Consider the following 18,540-nt stretch of genomic DNA (forward strand, 5'->3'; position numbering starts at 1 on the left):
CTAATCTATGCCTCACAACATAATCCTTTCCTGGCTCTTTTCACCACCACTCCTCTAAGATGTCTGTACTCAAATTTAAACATGAAAGCCCCCTACCCACAATTCAGTTACTTCACCATCTAATAAACTTGGTCCTGCCATCTTCAGCTTTTAGAGAGTTCAAGACTGGAAGTGACTTTTACCTTTTTTTAGATCCTCTTATATTGTTTTCCAACTAAGGGTTTGGATAGGCACATGCTATCTAGAACCAGCTGTTTCAAAATGAAATAGCTGGAGATCCAAAACTCCCCAAAAACGTTGAGAAGAGAGATCTGTCACCTGTCTCAGGTCTCATACAAATGTTGTGCTGTGCTTTGGGGGGGCTACAGACAGCTAGGAAGCAGTATGACTAGGACGTATGCACACTAAACACGTTTCCTGATGCAGGATTTATGAAGTGCTGTAGAAGACTTAAAAATGCTGTGGACAACGAAGGTTACCATTTTATTTATAAAAAAAGTAAACAGAGATGTAGCCCAAGAGGGGTAAAGGAGGGCCACATCCTACACAATCCATGTGCTCCATCCATACAGAAAGGCAGATGGAGCCAAGAGGAGAGCTCTGAGGACAAACAGGAGAGACGGAGGGAAGTCTTGCATCAGAGAAACCAGCCCGGGGCTGCGGCACGCAGCATACCCTGGAAGGTGGAGACAGGGAACAAACATCCTCCTCCCTAGGACTGCTGTGAAAAGCAGCCATTATGGAGTCAGAGTATTAAAAACTTGATGCTTGGCTTCCACAGTCAAGACAAGCCTCTAAAATCTTCTAGCAGCTGATGAAATTAAGAGATCGATGCTGGCTATATTCAGAAGTTTGTATTTGGTTAATGCCATGCTTTTGTTTTGTAGCTATTTCCAAGCTACAGATCAAGAATTGAAACTGTGATCTGCTAGAGAATTTTTTTTTTTAATTTCGTTTAGTGGTCTGATGAGCAGAAGCTGCACTGTAATCTACAAAAACAACCCCAAACCTAAATAAAATGTATCAGACAAACCTTCTCAACACCTGAAAACTGGGACATATTTGGAAACCTCCACTTTTCCGCGTCTAAGTCTTTAGATGGGCTGACATGTTAGGCCTTGGGTATTAGGAAGAAAAATCAGTTTAGCAGCTGAAAGTCTGTGCCATGGTTAAAAAATAGCTTACAGAAGCAAGAGATTCCCACAACTCCAGAAAAACGTTAAGTACCTTGGTACTTAACGCTGATTTTCCCAATTAATTTTTTACCCCCTAACAGCTGCAGACTGGTCATTGCGAACAAGCTGTTGAGGGCTCTTCCTAGGCCAGATGTCTTGGATACTTCTGGGTCATCTTCCCTACCAAGGCAGAAGGTCTTGTCAGTGATGGCTGCTTCACACTCTCCAGATACGGGCAACCTGGATCATTACTCAGTTTGTCAGCTGCAGGCAACAATGCCTTGTACACTACTAGACAGGCCAGACAACTTTATTTAACAAAGTTAGATCTAGTAATTAATAATTTTGTCTCCAGGAACCTTTTCCTTTTCCTCTCTTGTTTCTCACCTCTCCTCTGCCTTTTATTGAGGTTCTTGCATCTTCAGAGAGCACAATTTCTTTAGATTAGCTAAAGACAGGATTACCCCAGAATAAACTGCCCTCCTAGTATCACTTTATTTGAATTACTGGATCTTCTAACTGTTTGTCATAAAACAACATTCAAATATTTTGAGATCTTAACTGAATAAAGACAGTTCTGTCAGTAAAAATATTTACAGTAGCCTCACTAATTGAGGCTGATTCCAGCTTCCTGAATCTCATTATGGTAAACTGGGCACTGCTGCGAAAGGGAAACAAATAGGAGATGAATGAAAACAAACATGTAGAAACACAAACAACTGCTTAGACTGACATTAATCATTACAAAAAATCTGTCAAAAACATCCCTCTAACTGGCATCTATCAAACCATCTCAGCAGTTCATCACCACACAGCCACTGTTCAGATGGGAGGCAGAACATGCAACAGCCAGCACTGCAAATTTCACACAGCTCGGAATTTCTGAGTTACTCCATATCTCAGAGCACTCCAGACATGGCTTGTTTCGTAGCATTTCTTTCCTGCTCCTCCTGGATGGGCTGGAACCATCACTGTTCCCTCCTACTCAGAGGGTGCAATGCCTGGCAGCTAATTATGCAGAATGAAGCGTTGCTTAACCTCTGTGTTTTCTGTCCAACAACCTACAAGAGATGGTAAAACACTGGAAATCAAGTCCTACTACTATGAAGAGAAAAAAAACATGCAATACAACACCCAAACTATTATCCTTATTTCCTCTCATTTCCTGTCTGGACATGGTTTAGGAGTCCCCCAGCCATAGCAAATCCTAATAATGCAGTACCGAAGAATGAAGAACCTGCTTCTCAGAGAGAAGACAGAGGAGATCGGCACTTCAAACCTTCTCCCCCCACACGTCCTTGAGAAGCAGATGCCAGATCTGGGAGGAGTGAAGCAGAGCAGTTCTTCCTTTCCTCTTAGAAAATATGACACTACTTCTTTCCTGCTAAAATACCTTCCTGACTAAGCACAGGTGGAAAATTTTGCTGGCTGAGCAGGACAGATCTTCTGCCAGGACACCGTGGCAGAGCAAGGCCAACTACTTCTTTGCAGACGTGTCTACTCAGCCAAGTTTCTTTACTCTTGACAGATGAGGAAACCCCTATGTGAAATGAGCAGTCACAGAGCACAAGTAAACAAGCCTAGCATTTATAAACTGTTTGGTATCCTGCTGTTCCATGAATGGTTATTATTACCCACGAGATCAGATCTGTTCAAAGCAGGAGAAATGCCTGGTCCATGTGCTGACTAAAATCCCTGACAAGGAACAGAGAAAGTTTGTGGTTTTCTTATTTTAGTTTTCTCCACTTAAACCAGGTCCTGTAAGCATACTTTGCCTCCTTCAAATTCTGGACATCCTTTCTCATCCATTCCAAGAGCAGCAGGAACAAGTCCAGCGACAATGGACTGCATGCCGACCTGTTTAATCAGAGCCTTGGGACCAGGATCTTACCCTGCCGACGCCTAAACTCCACAGACACTGTTTAAGAAACAAATCAAAAGCAAAAAGAGCTGGCCACCACTGGCTCTAAGGAGTTGCTTGTTTTGCCACAGCTTGCATTAAGACTGCCTGGAGCTGGATACCATATCTTTAAATACCTACCCATCCGTCATGTTACACATTTTACAAACAAATTCTTAAAATATAAACAAAACTTGCATAACGGATATATGCTGTGCTGCTTATCCCCAACTCACTGCCTGGTGGAGCATCTGGTGTGGCTTTGAACACCCCTGAGATCATTCCAAAGTGGGTCCTTTCTTTCCAACGTGGAGGCAGAGACTCTCCCACCACAACAGCCACTGTCCTGTGGACTTGCTCACACTAAAGGTTTGGGGCCAGCAGTGCCCGGCCAGCCCCAACCAGCACATCACAGACACCAGCGTCCCCTGCAGGGACAGGGAAAGCCATTGTGTCCCAAACAGCTTTCCCTTCCTTGTCATTTTTAGGTGACTTAACAGTATTCCACCTTTCCTGAAGCATTCATGGGAACTCTTTATATTTGCAACAGCTCATCCATGGGCCAGTCTTTGCTCTCAGTGTAAAACTTCTGCAATAAAAACAAAGACAAAAAGATCGAAGCCCAGAAATAAACCCTTCTGGTGGGTAACACAGCATCACCTTCCATTAAAGACAGCAGAGATGCCATAACAGAGGCAGACCCAAAGTAAAGGCAGATGCACACACACCTTTTTATTTAGGAGGGTAACAGGTAAAGCATCGTGGTTTTGGCCACAGGCATATTTATATATCGTTATGGTTTCAGGCTCTCTGAGACCCCACAGAAGGTCACAGATATTTTAACCCGTTTCATTCCTAGATAAATTAATTTTATTCTCAGGAATCTCTTTATCACACTGACATCACTTTCAGCAGTATAATTCTACATCTATTCCTAGGTAAACCCTAGTATAAACATGGACCTAACGTGGCACAGCTGATAAACAGATTAGAAACATGGTAAAACTGGTGTGACAAATATCCATTTAGAAAGGGGAAACCATATAAACGTCTAGATTTTTTTTTCTTTTTTCCAAGAACAGTACAAGACGTGTTCTTTGAAATGTACACAATTCTGAAGCTTACATCAGTTGTTTAACGTTGGAAGAATAACAAATTAGCATGGCAGATGGAATGATTTTCAGGAAAATCACAATAAAACACTTCTCTTAAGAGAGCTGGACACGGTTATTCTGGTTTACAAGCTGTGGACACTGGAGTAAGCTACAGCCCTGACCTGCACACAGGATGTCCTTGTGCAAGTACATCAATGACTGAAAGTGCTTCAGGAGAGAAAAAGAAATGATCATTCTTAAAGGTACAGCAGATTACACAAAAAGGAAACAACTTTTTTCCTGAACGCATAAATCTCCAGAATTTAGCAAAATAGGTGCAGAATTTAAAAACATAGCATGTAATACTTGTTAAATATGCCATCCCATTGCAGTCAGCTTCACTGCAGTATGTGCTAATGCTCTCGCCTCAGTTTCCAGCATTACAAGTGATTTGGGTTGGGTTGAACCAGTGAGCAAGAGTCCTTGGGAAACTACAAGAACTACAAGAACTTCACCAAGCTGCTGTGATCCCTGACACTATTACAACAGTTACAGCATTGCTTCTATAGAATTTAGCAATTAATTTATGGGTTTAATTTTGCTGCATAGTTACCTCAGAATTATAGTAAAAGGTACCAAGAAAACAACTGCCAAAGGAGCTTACGCTGTTCACGCTGCAGTGGAGTCAGTGCTTCTACACTATTATCTGAACAACATTCTCAAGTGACTTTTCACGTTGCTACAAAGAGAATTTTTAATCTTTCCAGTTTTCACCTTCATTTGCCTAATGTAGAGTTGGAGGGTTCCCCAGACTGTTTCTAATTTTCTAATTTGGCCTAATAATCTTGCATAAATTATCAGCCTTGCTTTTCATCCATATTCTTAGCCAATGTACGTTGGCTTGGTGACAGCATTTGCATGCACTGACACTCCTGAAATGCTTCAATAATAGAACAAAGCGTGACAGTAAGCCAGGCGGAGGGAAAGGTAGACGAGGAAAATAAATTGACTTGAAATCTACCCGAAGATAGGAATCTTGATGAAAACCACCAGTAGGGAGTTCAGAAGGAACAATTATCCACTCTTGAACACAATTCAGAAAACTCTGAGGGAAGCTGTGTGCTTTTCTACGGCAAGGGGAAATCCCTGGTGTCAGACAGAGCCTCAGAGATACCAGGGACCTTGGGGCAATCATAGGCTGGACCAAGAAAGATGAACCTTCAGAGAGCCAAAGTCAGAGTTCTAATAAAAGGAGAGATACCCCAGAACACTTTCTTAGGGGGATCTAAAGAAAAGAAAAGAAGGTAAGACATGCTTATCAAACCCACAGTGATATTACATACACTGCTTAATTTTCATACTCACTGATATTTTTTCATTCGTTTCATTTCACACTCACTGATATTTTCATTCACTCAAATGCATTTAGATCCTCCAGCAATCTTTGCCGCAAGATTTTTCCTGAGAGTTAAACATTCTTATTGGTGTAGCTTTAGAGCAGATGGGCCACAGCAACAGAGCCCAAACACACATTCACAATTAAATATACTTAGTTGGTGGCACAGATTAAGTTTATTGTTTCTGTTACAATCATCCTGCTCACGCAAATACAGTTATTTATTTATACATTTGTACAGCTGTCCCTTATTTTTTTTTTTTGGTTAAAGTTCACAATTTAGAAATAACTGTAGTCTTCTGGAAAAAAAAAAAGTCAAAACAAAGAACCCCTCGTCCTGTTCCAAATCTGGCATAAGATGCAGTGTACTTATACTGAAGCGAGAGCACATATGCTCTGCACCTTTTTTGAAGCCAGAAAGGCACACGCTCAGTAAGGTCCACATGCCCATATTCCAGCTTTCATCTAACAGTCTCACTTAATTCAGAAGTCACGAAAAGGAATCTGAAGACAAACTTCTCAGGCACAAAGCCTGCACATCACATGGATTCACATACTTTTTTTTTTTTTTTTTTTTTTTTAAACTTGAGAGAGGTTAAGCATGAAAAGTTTTCGCTCCAAAAATGGTTCAGCACATGGGAATTGCAGCTACTGCTTTGCAAATTTTTTTAAAGGTTAAAAAGTCATCATGAGATAGAGAGAAAAACCTGCACGAATTGAAGGTGAAACCAGATCCCTACCTCCCGAGTCACAGCTCCCCACACCTCTGTCCTGAAGCCCAGGTTGGCTTATGGAGACTTGCAGTCCCATCACCTTAGCTCTTCATTCCCAAACTGCACCCTTGGCTGGGTTTGTATAATGATTTGGTAATTCCATAAACTGGATCAGTGAACTGATCTGGATTAAAAATAATCTTGCACAAAACGAGTAGATGGACGGAGGATGGAAAACTCACGTTCGAACATAAGGATTATTTTACTACCTGGTTTATTGCACTGTCTACAGGCAGTTACGCTAGCTCAGGTAACGGAGCAGCACAAGGGGCAGCATGAACTCCTTAAGGTAACAGTGCCATGTAAAAAAGGGGATGCAGACACAGAACCCGAGCCTTTTTTTCTTTTTAAATCTACTCTTACATTATGCCACATCTATTTCACCCTGACTGAAGCAGCATGCAAATCTTCAGCGGCTTCCAGAAGTGAAGAAATGAGCTGTTGCCACTGAAGTTTGTTTTGAAGTACGAGCTCCAGCTGGTTAATCAGCGCTATGAATTTAAGAGCTAGCAGTGAACTTCTGCCTACAGTTTCATCTGCTCATCTCTGGAATTACGTTCCTAATCATTGTTCTCTAAAAAAAGAAAAATGAATGCAGGGAATCTGTCGCAGAGAAATTAGTTAATCGACCACACTTTAAATGGAGCTTTGGTTACCACCACTTCGGTACCAGAGCTTCGCAACACTCTGAACATGAGTTACCAAATATTGCCTCTTAATCCCAGCTTCCTCCTGCAGCCAAGGCAGGTGGAAGGGACTGAAGCAGTCAGGGTGTTGTGAAGGGCAATCCAATTGCCCCAGTTATAAATAGCAGCAACAGCTCAGACAACAATCCTAGTTTGAATATTAAAAGCAAATACAGACTGTGCTGTATGTTCACTAACGTACAGCCAGCTGTGACAAAGTATTTTGTGAGAAAACAGACTTTTCACCTTTAGGCAGAAGTGAGAGCGATTTAAGTCTCTCAAATGAGCGTGTGACAATAAAACAAACATAGGAATTATACCTCTTGTGTACTCTGACCCAATTCTGTCATTCAAAATCTACATTAATATATATATATTTAAAAAATCGTGCTCTTTGTAAGTGCCTTCAAATTGTATATAATACCCAACACACTAACTGCAGAGGTGAAAAAGTGAGAAAATCTTCACTTCAGAACAAACATACAAGGGAGAAAAAAGGCACTATTTCATAAAAATCACAAGGAAAGAAAAGCAGAGCCGTGCAAAATGCTGCTCCCTTTGCCAGCAGTGACAGCGGGTCAGCAGCTGCCCGCACGGGAAGATGTATTACTGGAAAAGCCGTGGAGCTCCGGGTGGGGAGGTGCTGCCCAGACACCAGAAGTGATTTGAGGAGCGTGCATGTTTTGGCTTGCGTGTTTATTTAGCCCGGGTTTTACAAAACACAGAGTAAGGAGGTGACAGGAGGTAAACGTGAGCAGTAGCATGCTCCAATGTCCCTGGCATGAGCCAGGCACTGAACAGCTGGAGCAATGGGAAACACCGACAGGTTAACAGACCAGGGCACCCTCGATTCCTCTTTCATCCCTCCTTTCCCCTCCTGAGAGTCCTGAACTCCTTTAGCCAGTGTTAACCAAGGAACTGAGGGAAGCTAATGATGTTCAGCACTGCCCAGGAGAAAATACACCTGCATCAACTTGTCCCTGCAAATTCAAACCTCAATAATGCAACAACAAATATTTCCTTTGTCTTTTCTGTGGGGACAGGCAGAATAAACAAGATACAGGATCTGAGAGGAGTCATGATAAAGACTCCCGGTCAGCGCTCCGGCACCCCCAAACACCCTCTGGGGCACTGACACATACAAATTTCCTGACAGAGCTGTGATTACAGCAGTTACTGGGACACCAAATGTAACTTTGAGCTCTGAAACCATCTCTGCCATCATAGTACACTATTCCTGAACACACAAGCACAGAGCAAGAGACTTAAAGAAGGGACAGGGGTTTGAGTACTCCCCGTTGCTAAAACAGGAGTGATCTTGTTTTGAAGGAAAGCAGAAGGCATTTCTCACAGTAGCATCTGGGACACAGGGACCCTGACTTCAGCAGGAGCCTCGAGAAATGTCCACTCTTTCATTGGCCACAAGTCACTTTCACAGTTCAAATTAACAAAATGAACCACTTCAGTGTATTTCAAAATAGATGTACATTACACATATATTTAGAAGACAAAAAAACCCCTACCATCAATAACTAATTCAGCATATATATATACAATTTCAGGTGTCTTAAAAAATTAAGAGATACTACCCACTGCACCTGAAGAGACCGCAAAATATGCAGCAGATGGATCATGCTACAGTCAGGGAATAGCTTCAAATTCTCACAGCAATCCTCAGTGGCAAACTAATTATCCAGCCAATTTCTTCAGTGAGCTCTCACGAACCACGTGAAGCTGCCATCCTTTGCCTTCCTCTGCTCTCCTTAAATAGTTAATCACAAAGGAAGCAGCCATCACCTGCGCTGACAGTCTCTAGCACTGAGCTCATGCCCTGTCACTTCAGTACAAGCCCACGCTGGGTATGGCAGTAATTCAGGAGGCACCCAGACAGCCAAACATGAATAAAGCCAGTTCTAAGCAGAGGGTTAAAAATTCTCTTTTAAAAATATTTTTTCTGAATATCTGAGGAACAAAGCAGGAAAGCATGGAATGGAAAGATGCTCTTGTGTGCTTATTATAAGAGGCTCTGCTTCCTGGAAATGGTTATGGAAACGAATGGGGAAGCATTGGGGATGAGGGGACCACATTTTTAAATTATCCTATTATTTTTAAATTACCCCTACTAATGCCCTTGCAAAAGCTCCAGTTCCACTTGAAGCCCCTATCTGCCATTTGCATGTAATTTTTTTTTTTTCCTAAAGTACAAAAGCTGCATAAACTATACCTGCAAGACAGCAATGGCAAAGAAATTTTTGTCAAGCTCTCGTATCAAGAAGACAGGAGTCTACCCTGTACACTCTGATGAAAGGCCATCCGAAGCTGCCCCAGCTATTCACAACTGGCCTGTGGAAGTAGAGAAATGCACAGGAGCCTATGACCTACAATATCAAGGAGGAACTAAACACCAGAAAAAAAACCACAGAAGAATGACTTGAAAGAAAGCCACTGAAATTTCTATGGCTTCTATAAATCCATGTCATGCATTCTGCGCTGATATGAAAGCTTAAAAATTTTTGAACTTTATGTGCAAAGAAACAATTCAGTTTGAAAATATTACAGGAGAGCTGTTTTCCTCAGAGTGGAGAACAGGCTACCATATTGTAAAATAAGAAAAAAAAAAAAGAAAAAAAGACAACTATGGAGAAAATACCAATTGCTAATCGATAGACAGTTTGCATCAGAATAATCAAACAAACCAAACTGATTTTGTTTCTGAACTGACTTAGAGAAGTTTGTGATTCATATAGGACTATTTCTTAGCACCAACTGACTAGAAAGAGATGTTTACGATTACATCCTTGGTGCTAAAAATAGTATTATTTATCTGAGTAACAAATGTTAAATTTACTATTTTGGTCACAACACCTATAGATTTGTTGTATATTGAACTTCCCCTTTCCCCCTTATTCTGAAATCCTTTCAGATACTCTCTATCTTTCTTTAAATACTTCTTTCCCATGTTGTCTTACCAAACACAGATTCACAAGTCTGCAGGCTGCAGACATGCCCTGTCTACTGCCGCCTCTAATTTCTAGTATTAGCTGCCAACTTACAAGAGCTTGTGGTCGGAAAATTGTCAGTAGCTGAACTGTGCTGGGCTGGCATGTCAACCGCAAACCGTGGGCAGAGGTCTCCTTTCTCATTTGATAAAGAATAGGGCATAGAAAGAACAGTACACAGGCAGCATCGTTTCCACAGTAAGGCCAGACATGCAGGAGACTGCAGTGTTACCACTGCAAACACAAGTTAGTGCCTTCTACAAAAAGGTCAAAGCATTAGATCCAGACTTGTAGGTGACCTCAGATCTACTAAAAATAGTCTAATTCACTGAACATAGTAGCCTAATTCACTGACCTATTGATGCCATTTTACCAAAGACGCTTGTAATTTTCTTTGTATCATTCCGAAACCAGTAACCTTACTTCAGGCCCTTTGAGTCATTATCTACTTGTTGGGAGATTTGCAAGAGGCAGAATCGTATTGTCCTGGAAAGCAAAAAATGAGACAACTTCTTCATTTACAGTGAGCAGCAGATACAGCCCAGCCAGCCAGCTCCTACTGAGGTGCAGGACTGAGATCACGCATCCATATCTCTTGGTGGGGAGCCACTGTCATAATTCAGATTACAGCATGTTTTTCTGAAGCTATGCCAGTCTGCTCTTAAGGCATAACAATTAAAAAAAAAACAGGACCAAACAAAACGGGGCACAACGGATTAGACCCAACATCCATTTTGCCCAATACTTGCTGTCTGCATCCATTATTTGGCCAATATTTCAGTAAAAAGCCTAAGAAACAGGGAATATGTAAAGTTACACTCTGCCCTCAACATCCATTTAGGTTCCAGCCTCCTGTAACTTAGAGATTTGCGTGCCTGTTTCTGAATCCTTATGGTCAATAGAACCTGACTGTCAGTCTTTTTCTTTTTTTTTTTAAATCTTTTGCTCACTATGGAACTCATTCTCAGAAAAATGTAACTGGAAATAGCATTTCCCTTTGTTTATTTTAAACCCGGTGCACAATATTTGCATTTAATACCTGCAAATCGTGTACTGAGACAAGCAATCACCTAAACACCTTTCTCCACGCCATTCACTACGTTACACATACTTGTGAGTACCCTCTGCTTGCTCTACCTCAATAAGTCTATTCATTCTTTTTGAGTGTGGAAATAGCTCCATGTTTTTGTTTAGTCTTTATTGCCCCTATACATACCTAATTCTTCTAGATCTGTTTCCAAATTAGTTGAGGAGAATTAGATGTGTTGTTGAAGATGGAGGGACAAGGGGTATTTATACAGTGTCATAACATATTCTTGGGTTTTCTGCATTTACCTCCTAATATATCCATGGTCTTTTAACCATCACTAGTCGATAAGTCACAGAGCCATCCACAGTAATTCCAAGATCTCTTTCCCGATTTCGAGCCATAACTAAAGTCCATCATTAGGTATACGCTGACAGATCAATCTTCTCAACAAACACTACCTTACATCTATCAGAACTGAACTGTCCTGCTATTTTTTTGCCCTGTGACACTCCTCTGATGTTTCTCACAATCAGCTTTTGGTCTTGCTACCTGGAAAAATGTGTCAGTGCTTTATTATTCATCTTCCACTCCAGACAGCTTATGAGCACTTGAAACAGCAGAGACCCCAGCATACATTCTCCAGAGGACTCCAAGGGTAACATTGCTGTATTGTCCAATCTTCTTATTTTTTTCCACACAGTTTCCAATCTTTACCTAGTCACTTCCTAACAACCACAGGATTTTAATTACCCCAAAGTCTTTGAAAGTGAAACCAAGTGTTTGGTTGTTCTTTTGTTTGTTTCTTTTTTAAACAAGAAACCAGATATACTGTTTATTAGTTAAATCACCTTTCTCATAGAATTGTCTAGGTTGGAAGGGACCTTTAAGATCATCAAGTCAAACCATCAGCCTAACACTGCCAAAACCACCACTAAACCATGTCCCTAAGCACCACGTCCACCCAGCTTTTAAATACCTCCCAGGATAGCTATTCCACCACTTCCCTGAGCAGCCCGTTCCAATGTTTAATAACCCTTTCAATGAAGAAATTTTTCCTAATATCCAATCTAAACCTCCCCTGGTGTAACTTGAGGCCATTTCCTCTTGTCCTATCGCTTGCTACTTGGGAGACACCCTCGCCTCTCTACAACCTTCTTCCAGGTAGTTGTAGAGAGCAAGAAGGTCTCCCCTCAGCCTCCTTTTCTCCAGGCTGAACACCCCCAGCTCCCTCAGCCACTCCTCGTAAGACTTGTGCTCCAGACCCCTCACCAGCTCCGTTGCCCTTCTCCGGACTTGCTCCAGAATCTCAACATCTTTCTTGTAGTGAGGGGCCCAAAACTGAACACAGTATTCAGGGTGATCATCCAGTCATTCAAACAACATAAGCAGATTTACAGGGCACGACTTCCTGCTGTAGAAGACAACCTGACTCCTCTCCATCATCGCCTTTATTCCTGTGAACAAACATTAATTCTATTCTTCTTTTTTTTTTTTTTTTTTTTCAAATACTTTCTACCAAAGTGCCTAATACAGAAACCAGGCTCACTATTAGTTTCTAGTTTCCCAAATGCTCCATGGGGCCCTCTTGAAAAGCCTGACACGTTTCATTCTTCCATTCTAAGGCCAATTTACGCAATGATTATACACAACCGTGTGTAACTCAGCAACTTCACCACTGAGTTCTTCACAAAGTGAGAAACTTTTCCTAGCAATTCATTGTGCAGATTTGCTCCAAAACGTCAACCTTCTGTCAGCTTCCCCCAGCGTGTTCCCCAGAAAGGAAGGCTCCACGTGGGAACTGTGCTGCCGTGAACAGCAATGCAAATAACTTCTCTGCTACGGCTTTACCTTCCCGTAGCTCACATGTAATACTATGATCATCTATCAGCCCATCGGGATCTCTGGCAGGCTTTCTGCTTTTGACAGTTAGACAAAAAGCTTTATTTATTTTTTTTTTAATGCCTTTATAAAGTTGTTCCTCAACATTTTTTGGCCTACCTTATTATGGTTTATATTTAACTTGCCAAAGTTAATGCTCTTTCCTATTCTCCTCATTTGGATACAACTCTTGCTTCAGAAAGATGACTTATTACTAGGAGCCTTGTTTACTTTACTGTTTAAGCCAGTCCTTGTTCACTTTTGTGGCTTTCCTACAATCTCTTATTTCCCCTCCCCTTCTTGGACTTTCACCATCAAACTAGACACAGTATTCTAGAAGTCTTGGATTGTGGGGTTTCTGGGGGGTTTGGGTTTTTAATTTGAAATCAGTGCTACACACAAACTTTCTCAACTTACCCGTGTACATATGAACCCGAAATAGCATTTCAGCTATGATATTTTGTTGAGATGACATGAAGCTTTCCCTGTGTCTGTTTCCAAGACAAGTTTTTCTATCTTGAAGGTATAATCTGCATTTGTTCCTCCCAGATGTCTTATTTCATATTGGATATATTAAAATATGTTTTGTTGGACTGTGGCCATTTAAATCAGGCAATCCAGACGGTTCTCTAAAAGTAACCAATCCTTTATTTAGTACCCTCCAATACGCGTATCATCTGCACGCTTAGCCTAGGATTTTTTCCAGCTAGGATTATCGATGAAGGCATAAAGCATTGCTAGAATGTGAACTGATTGACTGAGGACCCTCATAAAACACAAACAATCATAAAACACAAACAATCATTTTAGTCTTTCCTTACCAGAAACCACATTTTGAGATTTCTCAGGGCATTGCTCTTTAAAACGTCTAGTGCTTGCTTATGATTGGTAAAGTCTGAACTCACATTTTTACCATTAAAGAAGCACTTACCAAGAGGAGTTACATCCTCTGAAAAATATTTATTCTATCTCAACTATTTCCATCATATTTTGCCTATTTACATTTAAAATTGCACTAAAAAGTCAGGAACCTTTAGAATGGGAAAACATTTATTCATTTTATTCATGCTTGAAAACAGCCAAACCAACTGTATACAAATTAAAAAAAAAAAAAAAAACAACAAAAGCACACATTTTGTAGCAAAGACCAAGCCTGAAAAAAGTCAGCCACAGAGATGTTTTCCTAGTGATACGAGCAACTGAAAACAAAAGCTAGAATGAAAGAAATCATGCAGCTCAAATTCTTAAATCAACAGGCAAGCTCATTTGGCTTTAAGAGTTCTAAATATATTAAATTATGATACCTGGCTTGGTAATATTAAATTTGCATAATTTTTTGAGTATGACAGAAGTTTCAGAAGAGAAAGACTTTTAAGTGTAGCATGGAATTCTTTGCAGAACTACTGGTCGGCCAGTAGTTCCTTACACCAATCCTACGTAAAATAATGAAGTGTCTGACACTGAATTCAATTAATAAAGAATCAAAGGACATCCTGGAAAAAAATGTCAACCTTACTGAGGTTCAAGGTTCACGTTAGAGAAGCAAGTGAACATAAATCCCCAGCAAGATACTGTCTTTAGAACTATGAATATGATTTTTCAACGTATGAACATGAGAACAACCACCTAGTTAGACCACAAACAAGTTACTACCTCTTTGCATGGAATTAGTTCAATGCAGTGAGCTACCAGGAAAAGGTGAGTGAACAGCAATTTGTAAGTAGCTACTGAGGGAGAGAATAACTAACACTTCAGATTCTAGCAGGCAAAAACACTCCTCCTTGAAGCCAAGGTCTTAAATTAATTTAAAATTAAAATAAGATTAATATTTTTGCAATAATGAGTTTATCCATAGGAATGGCATAGCCCATTATTACCAGATTCTCCATTAATTGAAATCTTTAAATCAAGCTAACTAGCCCATGATCCATGGTGAATTTACTGGAAGAAAACACCATGTCCTGCGTCATGAAACAAATCAGGATAAGGGACCATTTAACAGTATTTTCTGGCTTTAACAGTACTAAACAGTCTTCCTTCTTCAGCGTATATAATTTACCTCTGCAGAATCAATACGTAAGAACAGCCATGCCTTGGAAAGGGCAATTACATTTCAGCTGCATAAAGAAAGTAAGGCTTTATCTTCAGGCATCTTACCGCTGTTATATTACCTTATATTCCTGTTTTATACTATTTGCATTTAATATGTATACAAACACAGATTTAAAAGCACTCAAAGTTCTTAAAAGAAGAGGATGATAATGTATCTGCCTTCAGTTCTAGTATTTATTTATATTCCAACCAGAGTTCCAAAATTCACACAAATTACAGTACTGATAATTGTTTGTTTTACACTGGTGATGGAGAACATAGTCTCAACACTTAGTGTTTTGTTTTTAGGGCCTGGCTGCAGTATCTGCTGGTTACAAGGCAGTGTCAGATTTTTATTTTTAAATTTTAAACTTTCCAGATACCATGTTTGCCAATAATAACAAAGAAAGAAGATACCACCAGATTCAGGCTTGGCCTGAAGGCCATGGGCACCCAACCTAACCTCTGTATGTGCAAGTCATGGAAATTTCCTCCTCAAAAGAAATAAAATATCTTTCAGAAAAGTACCGGTTGTGTTAAGAAGTCCACAAGCTCTTTTGCCAAAGAGATCACTGCAGTAGAGCACCTTTTCCACATGCATTAGAAGCTTGTACAAAGGTCAAATAACCATTAAGTCAAATTTTCCATTTGATGAACTGAGATCCTTGAGCTTCAACAGTATTATGTTTTTGCCAATCTATCTTCTGAACTGTCTTCCAGCAATTCTACCAACTCCTTGAAATGCAGAAGCCACATGGTGCATTAGAGAAAGCCGTAAGTCAAATTTGAAGGTAAGTTTTGGTTGATCTGTCATGATTACATTCCTCATTTCTGAGAGCTGTCACACAGTACTGACTATGAAACTTTCTACCCTTTCAGAGGGAAACAAATTCAGAAGAAACTAGTAATACTTTAGCAATCAATGACTTCTCAACACAGTAAGATCCACAACTTGTTAATAACATGGTTTTGACCACTTGGAAAACACTACTGCAAAGCCTCCAGGCACCTAAGGGATGCTTTACCCTGTTCTCCCAACAAAAAACAAAAGATCACACTTTACTACTCCTGATAACTTAATCTGTCACTTCATAACCTAACCTTCCTAAAGATCACGTCATCTGGTACCAGCAGTGAGCTTCACCACGCATCTGTATCATGCACTGACAATATAATTTGTTTTATTACTCAACATACAGAACTCTGCACTCTTTGAGCAGGCTCCGAGTCAGACCAAAATCAATTAAGCCATTGCCACTGACCACTCAAATAGCCCAGAATTTCAACACCGCTCTCCCCTTGAACCAATCAAATGACAGAATAATGACAGTTTTCAAGATAATCTCTGCAGATCACCCACCCTGAAGGATGAGAAGTCATCAGGGAAAGGGGAAAAAGAAACTCCACTAATTACTTACTTTGGGAAGATGACAGTCATGAGCGCCGATGCATAACCAGGTTTGCACACTCCCTCAGAGATATTTGCGTACTTTGATGCCAATTCTGGAGGCCTAAGAAAAAAAAAAAAAAAAAAAAGTAGAGAGTCAGGACTCTCCTGGCTACGAACTGGCTTTTGCAATCATACAAGGTATTTTTTTCCTTATACCTTTTCTGAAAAACAGCTGTGAGGAATAGCAGCAAACACAGATGGGTATTTATTTGTTGCAATATAGCATCACAGGAAAACAACAAAGGATAGGGTTAAGGGTATCTGAAATACCACTAAATCACTAGTTTTGCTGAAAGATTTTCATATCTAAAAAAGGTAAAAAGAGGTAAAGCTCTTGGAAGAAAAATACCAAGATATCATTTTAGACTGCAGCCTTTCAAAAAGAAGAAAACATAAACAGCACTTTGCTTTGGCTATTTTTCTAAAGTACGATCCAAGTTAAAATTACAAAAAGTATTATTTAGAATATTATTTAGAAGATAACCTTTCAAGCATTTGAAACAAACTACTGAGCAGTTCTGACAGGCTATCATCAAGAGATGCTTTCAGTATTTGGAACAGATGACATTGCTGCTGTTCTGTTGAGACGTGTCTTAATTCAGCTTGCCTAGTGATTTCAGGGCCAAATTTAGAATATAGAAGGTTTGCTCCTTTAGTTTTTGTACAGAAACAAGATTCACAACTCAAGAAGAGATATTTAAATCCAGTGCATACTTCTACCATAGATCTACTGAGTGACCTGGAAAAAAAACATTTAATTTTATGTCCCTATTGACCACCTGCAGAATTTTTACATTTATTCATTTCATGAAAACATTACAAGGGTTAACTCATTTGTGCTTTCAAAGTAATATTAGATACCTTAATGTCAGTCACAGTATGAGAATTATTAATATTCCTTCAAAAGAAATGCATTTACAGTTAGTTGTTTGACAGTCAGTGGAGGTTGCAAGTGTTTACCGCAAAGAGTCAACCAATAATACTGTATTTGCTACACCGTTTTGTTAGCCGTAGGCAAGTAATGAAAAGCTTTTTCCTACAGGTCAACAGTAGGAGTCAAATGAAGATGACAGTACAGATCCACAGAGTAAATCCACAAAAATAACTCTGAGGAGCCCATTATTATCACAACTGCGCTTTCTTTTCCAGGTGTCACCAACACGTACATCACCAATACCAGTTAACTAGCAAACGACTGCTAAATGTAATGAGCCTGGATTCAGAGAGTTTCAAGCAAGTGGACTCCTGAGCTGAAGACAAGGTTCCTGGAGGGATTGTGAGCAGTGGAGCAAACAGAACCCCGGCTGGCAAAATTACCTATCTGAATGACAGCAACTGCATGCTGAACTGGTAGTAACTATCCTTCTTGTTCTGGTACTGGGGTCACTTCCCAACAGATCACTAGCCAGTTCCAACTGGGTGATCAATAGACAGACAGTTAATTTTACGATTAGCTGGATACAGTACAAAACCTTCTAAACATGTAGTTCTTAAAGAATAAAATCTATTTCTGCTGAACAAAAATCTAAACCTTCAACAGCTGAAGAGGAAATAAACTGGAGAAAATAAAAAGTCATTAAGTATTTTATTTCTTAAGACCTTTGCAGATGAAAAGCACTGGAAAAAGCTTAAGAACATGGACCCAATTCTAATTCTGCCACAGATTTGCTGCATAGTTTTGGTGAAAACATGTAATATTTTACTATCACAATTCCTCATCTATAGGATGGCAGAACAATACATTTGTCTATTTACACTGTCAATTATTTACAGCAAATTTCTCTAAATATATATTATGTAGACATGGAGAGATAGATACAGGTGTAACATTGTCTAGCACAACCCAAATCCATGAGTTTGGTTTCCATAGGTGATATATAATACATATCTCTACATGAGAGACATGAGCAAGCATCTAAGACGTGAGCATCTAGAAGTCTGAATCCTGAAGACTTGCACTGAATGATTTTTGTTCTCAGTCCAGTCAGGATCTCTTTAGAAATTGGCACAGAAAGGAAAGGCCTGTTGCTGACAAAACAGAAGGTTTTAATGGTGCTAAAATATAGCC

At 40.0% G+C, this 18,540-nt stretch overlaps 1 protein-coding gene across 6 annotated transcripts in view; it reads right to left on the reverse strand.

The window, feature by feature from the left end:
• The window catches only part of ST3GAL3 (ST3 beta-galactoside alpha-2,3-sialyltransferase 3), a 194,271-nt gene that overhangs the window by 103,940 nt on the left and 71,791 nt on the right, over positions 1-18,540 (reverse strand). For all 6 annotated transcript variants that reach the window (XM_063343468.1, XM_063343469.1, XM_063343470.1 and 3 more), the window contains one exon: positions 16,441-16,533. In XM_063343468.1, coding sequence (XP_063199538.1) covers positions 16,441-16,533 — 93 coding nt within the window. The remainder of the gene's footprint in view (positions 1-16,440; positions 16,534-18,540) is intronic.

The sequence above is a fragment of the Chroicocephalus ridibundus genome, chromosome 8, assembly GCF_963924245.1.
Source record: "Chroicocephalus ridibundus chromosome 8, bChrRid1.1, whole genome shotgun sequence".
Lineage (NCBI taxonomy): Eukaryota > Metazoa > Chordata > Aves > Charadriiformes > Laridae > Chroicocephalus > Chroicocephalus ridibundus.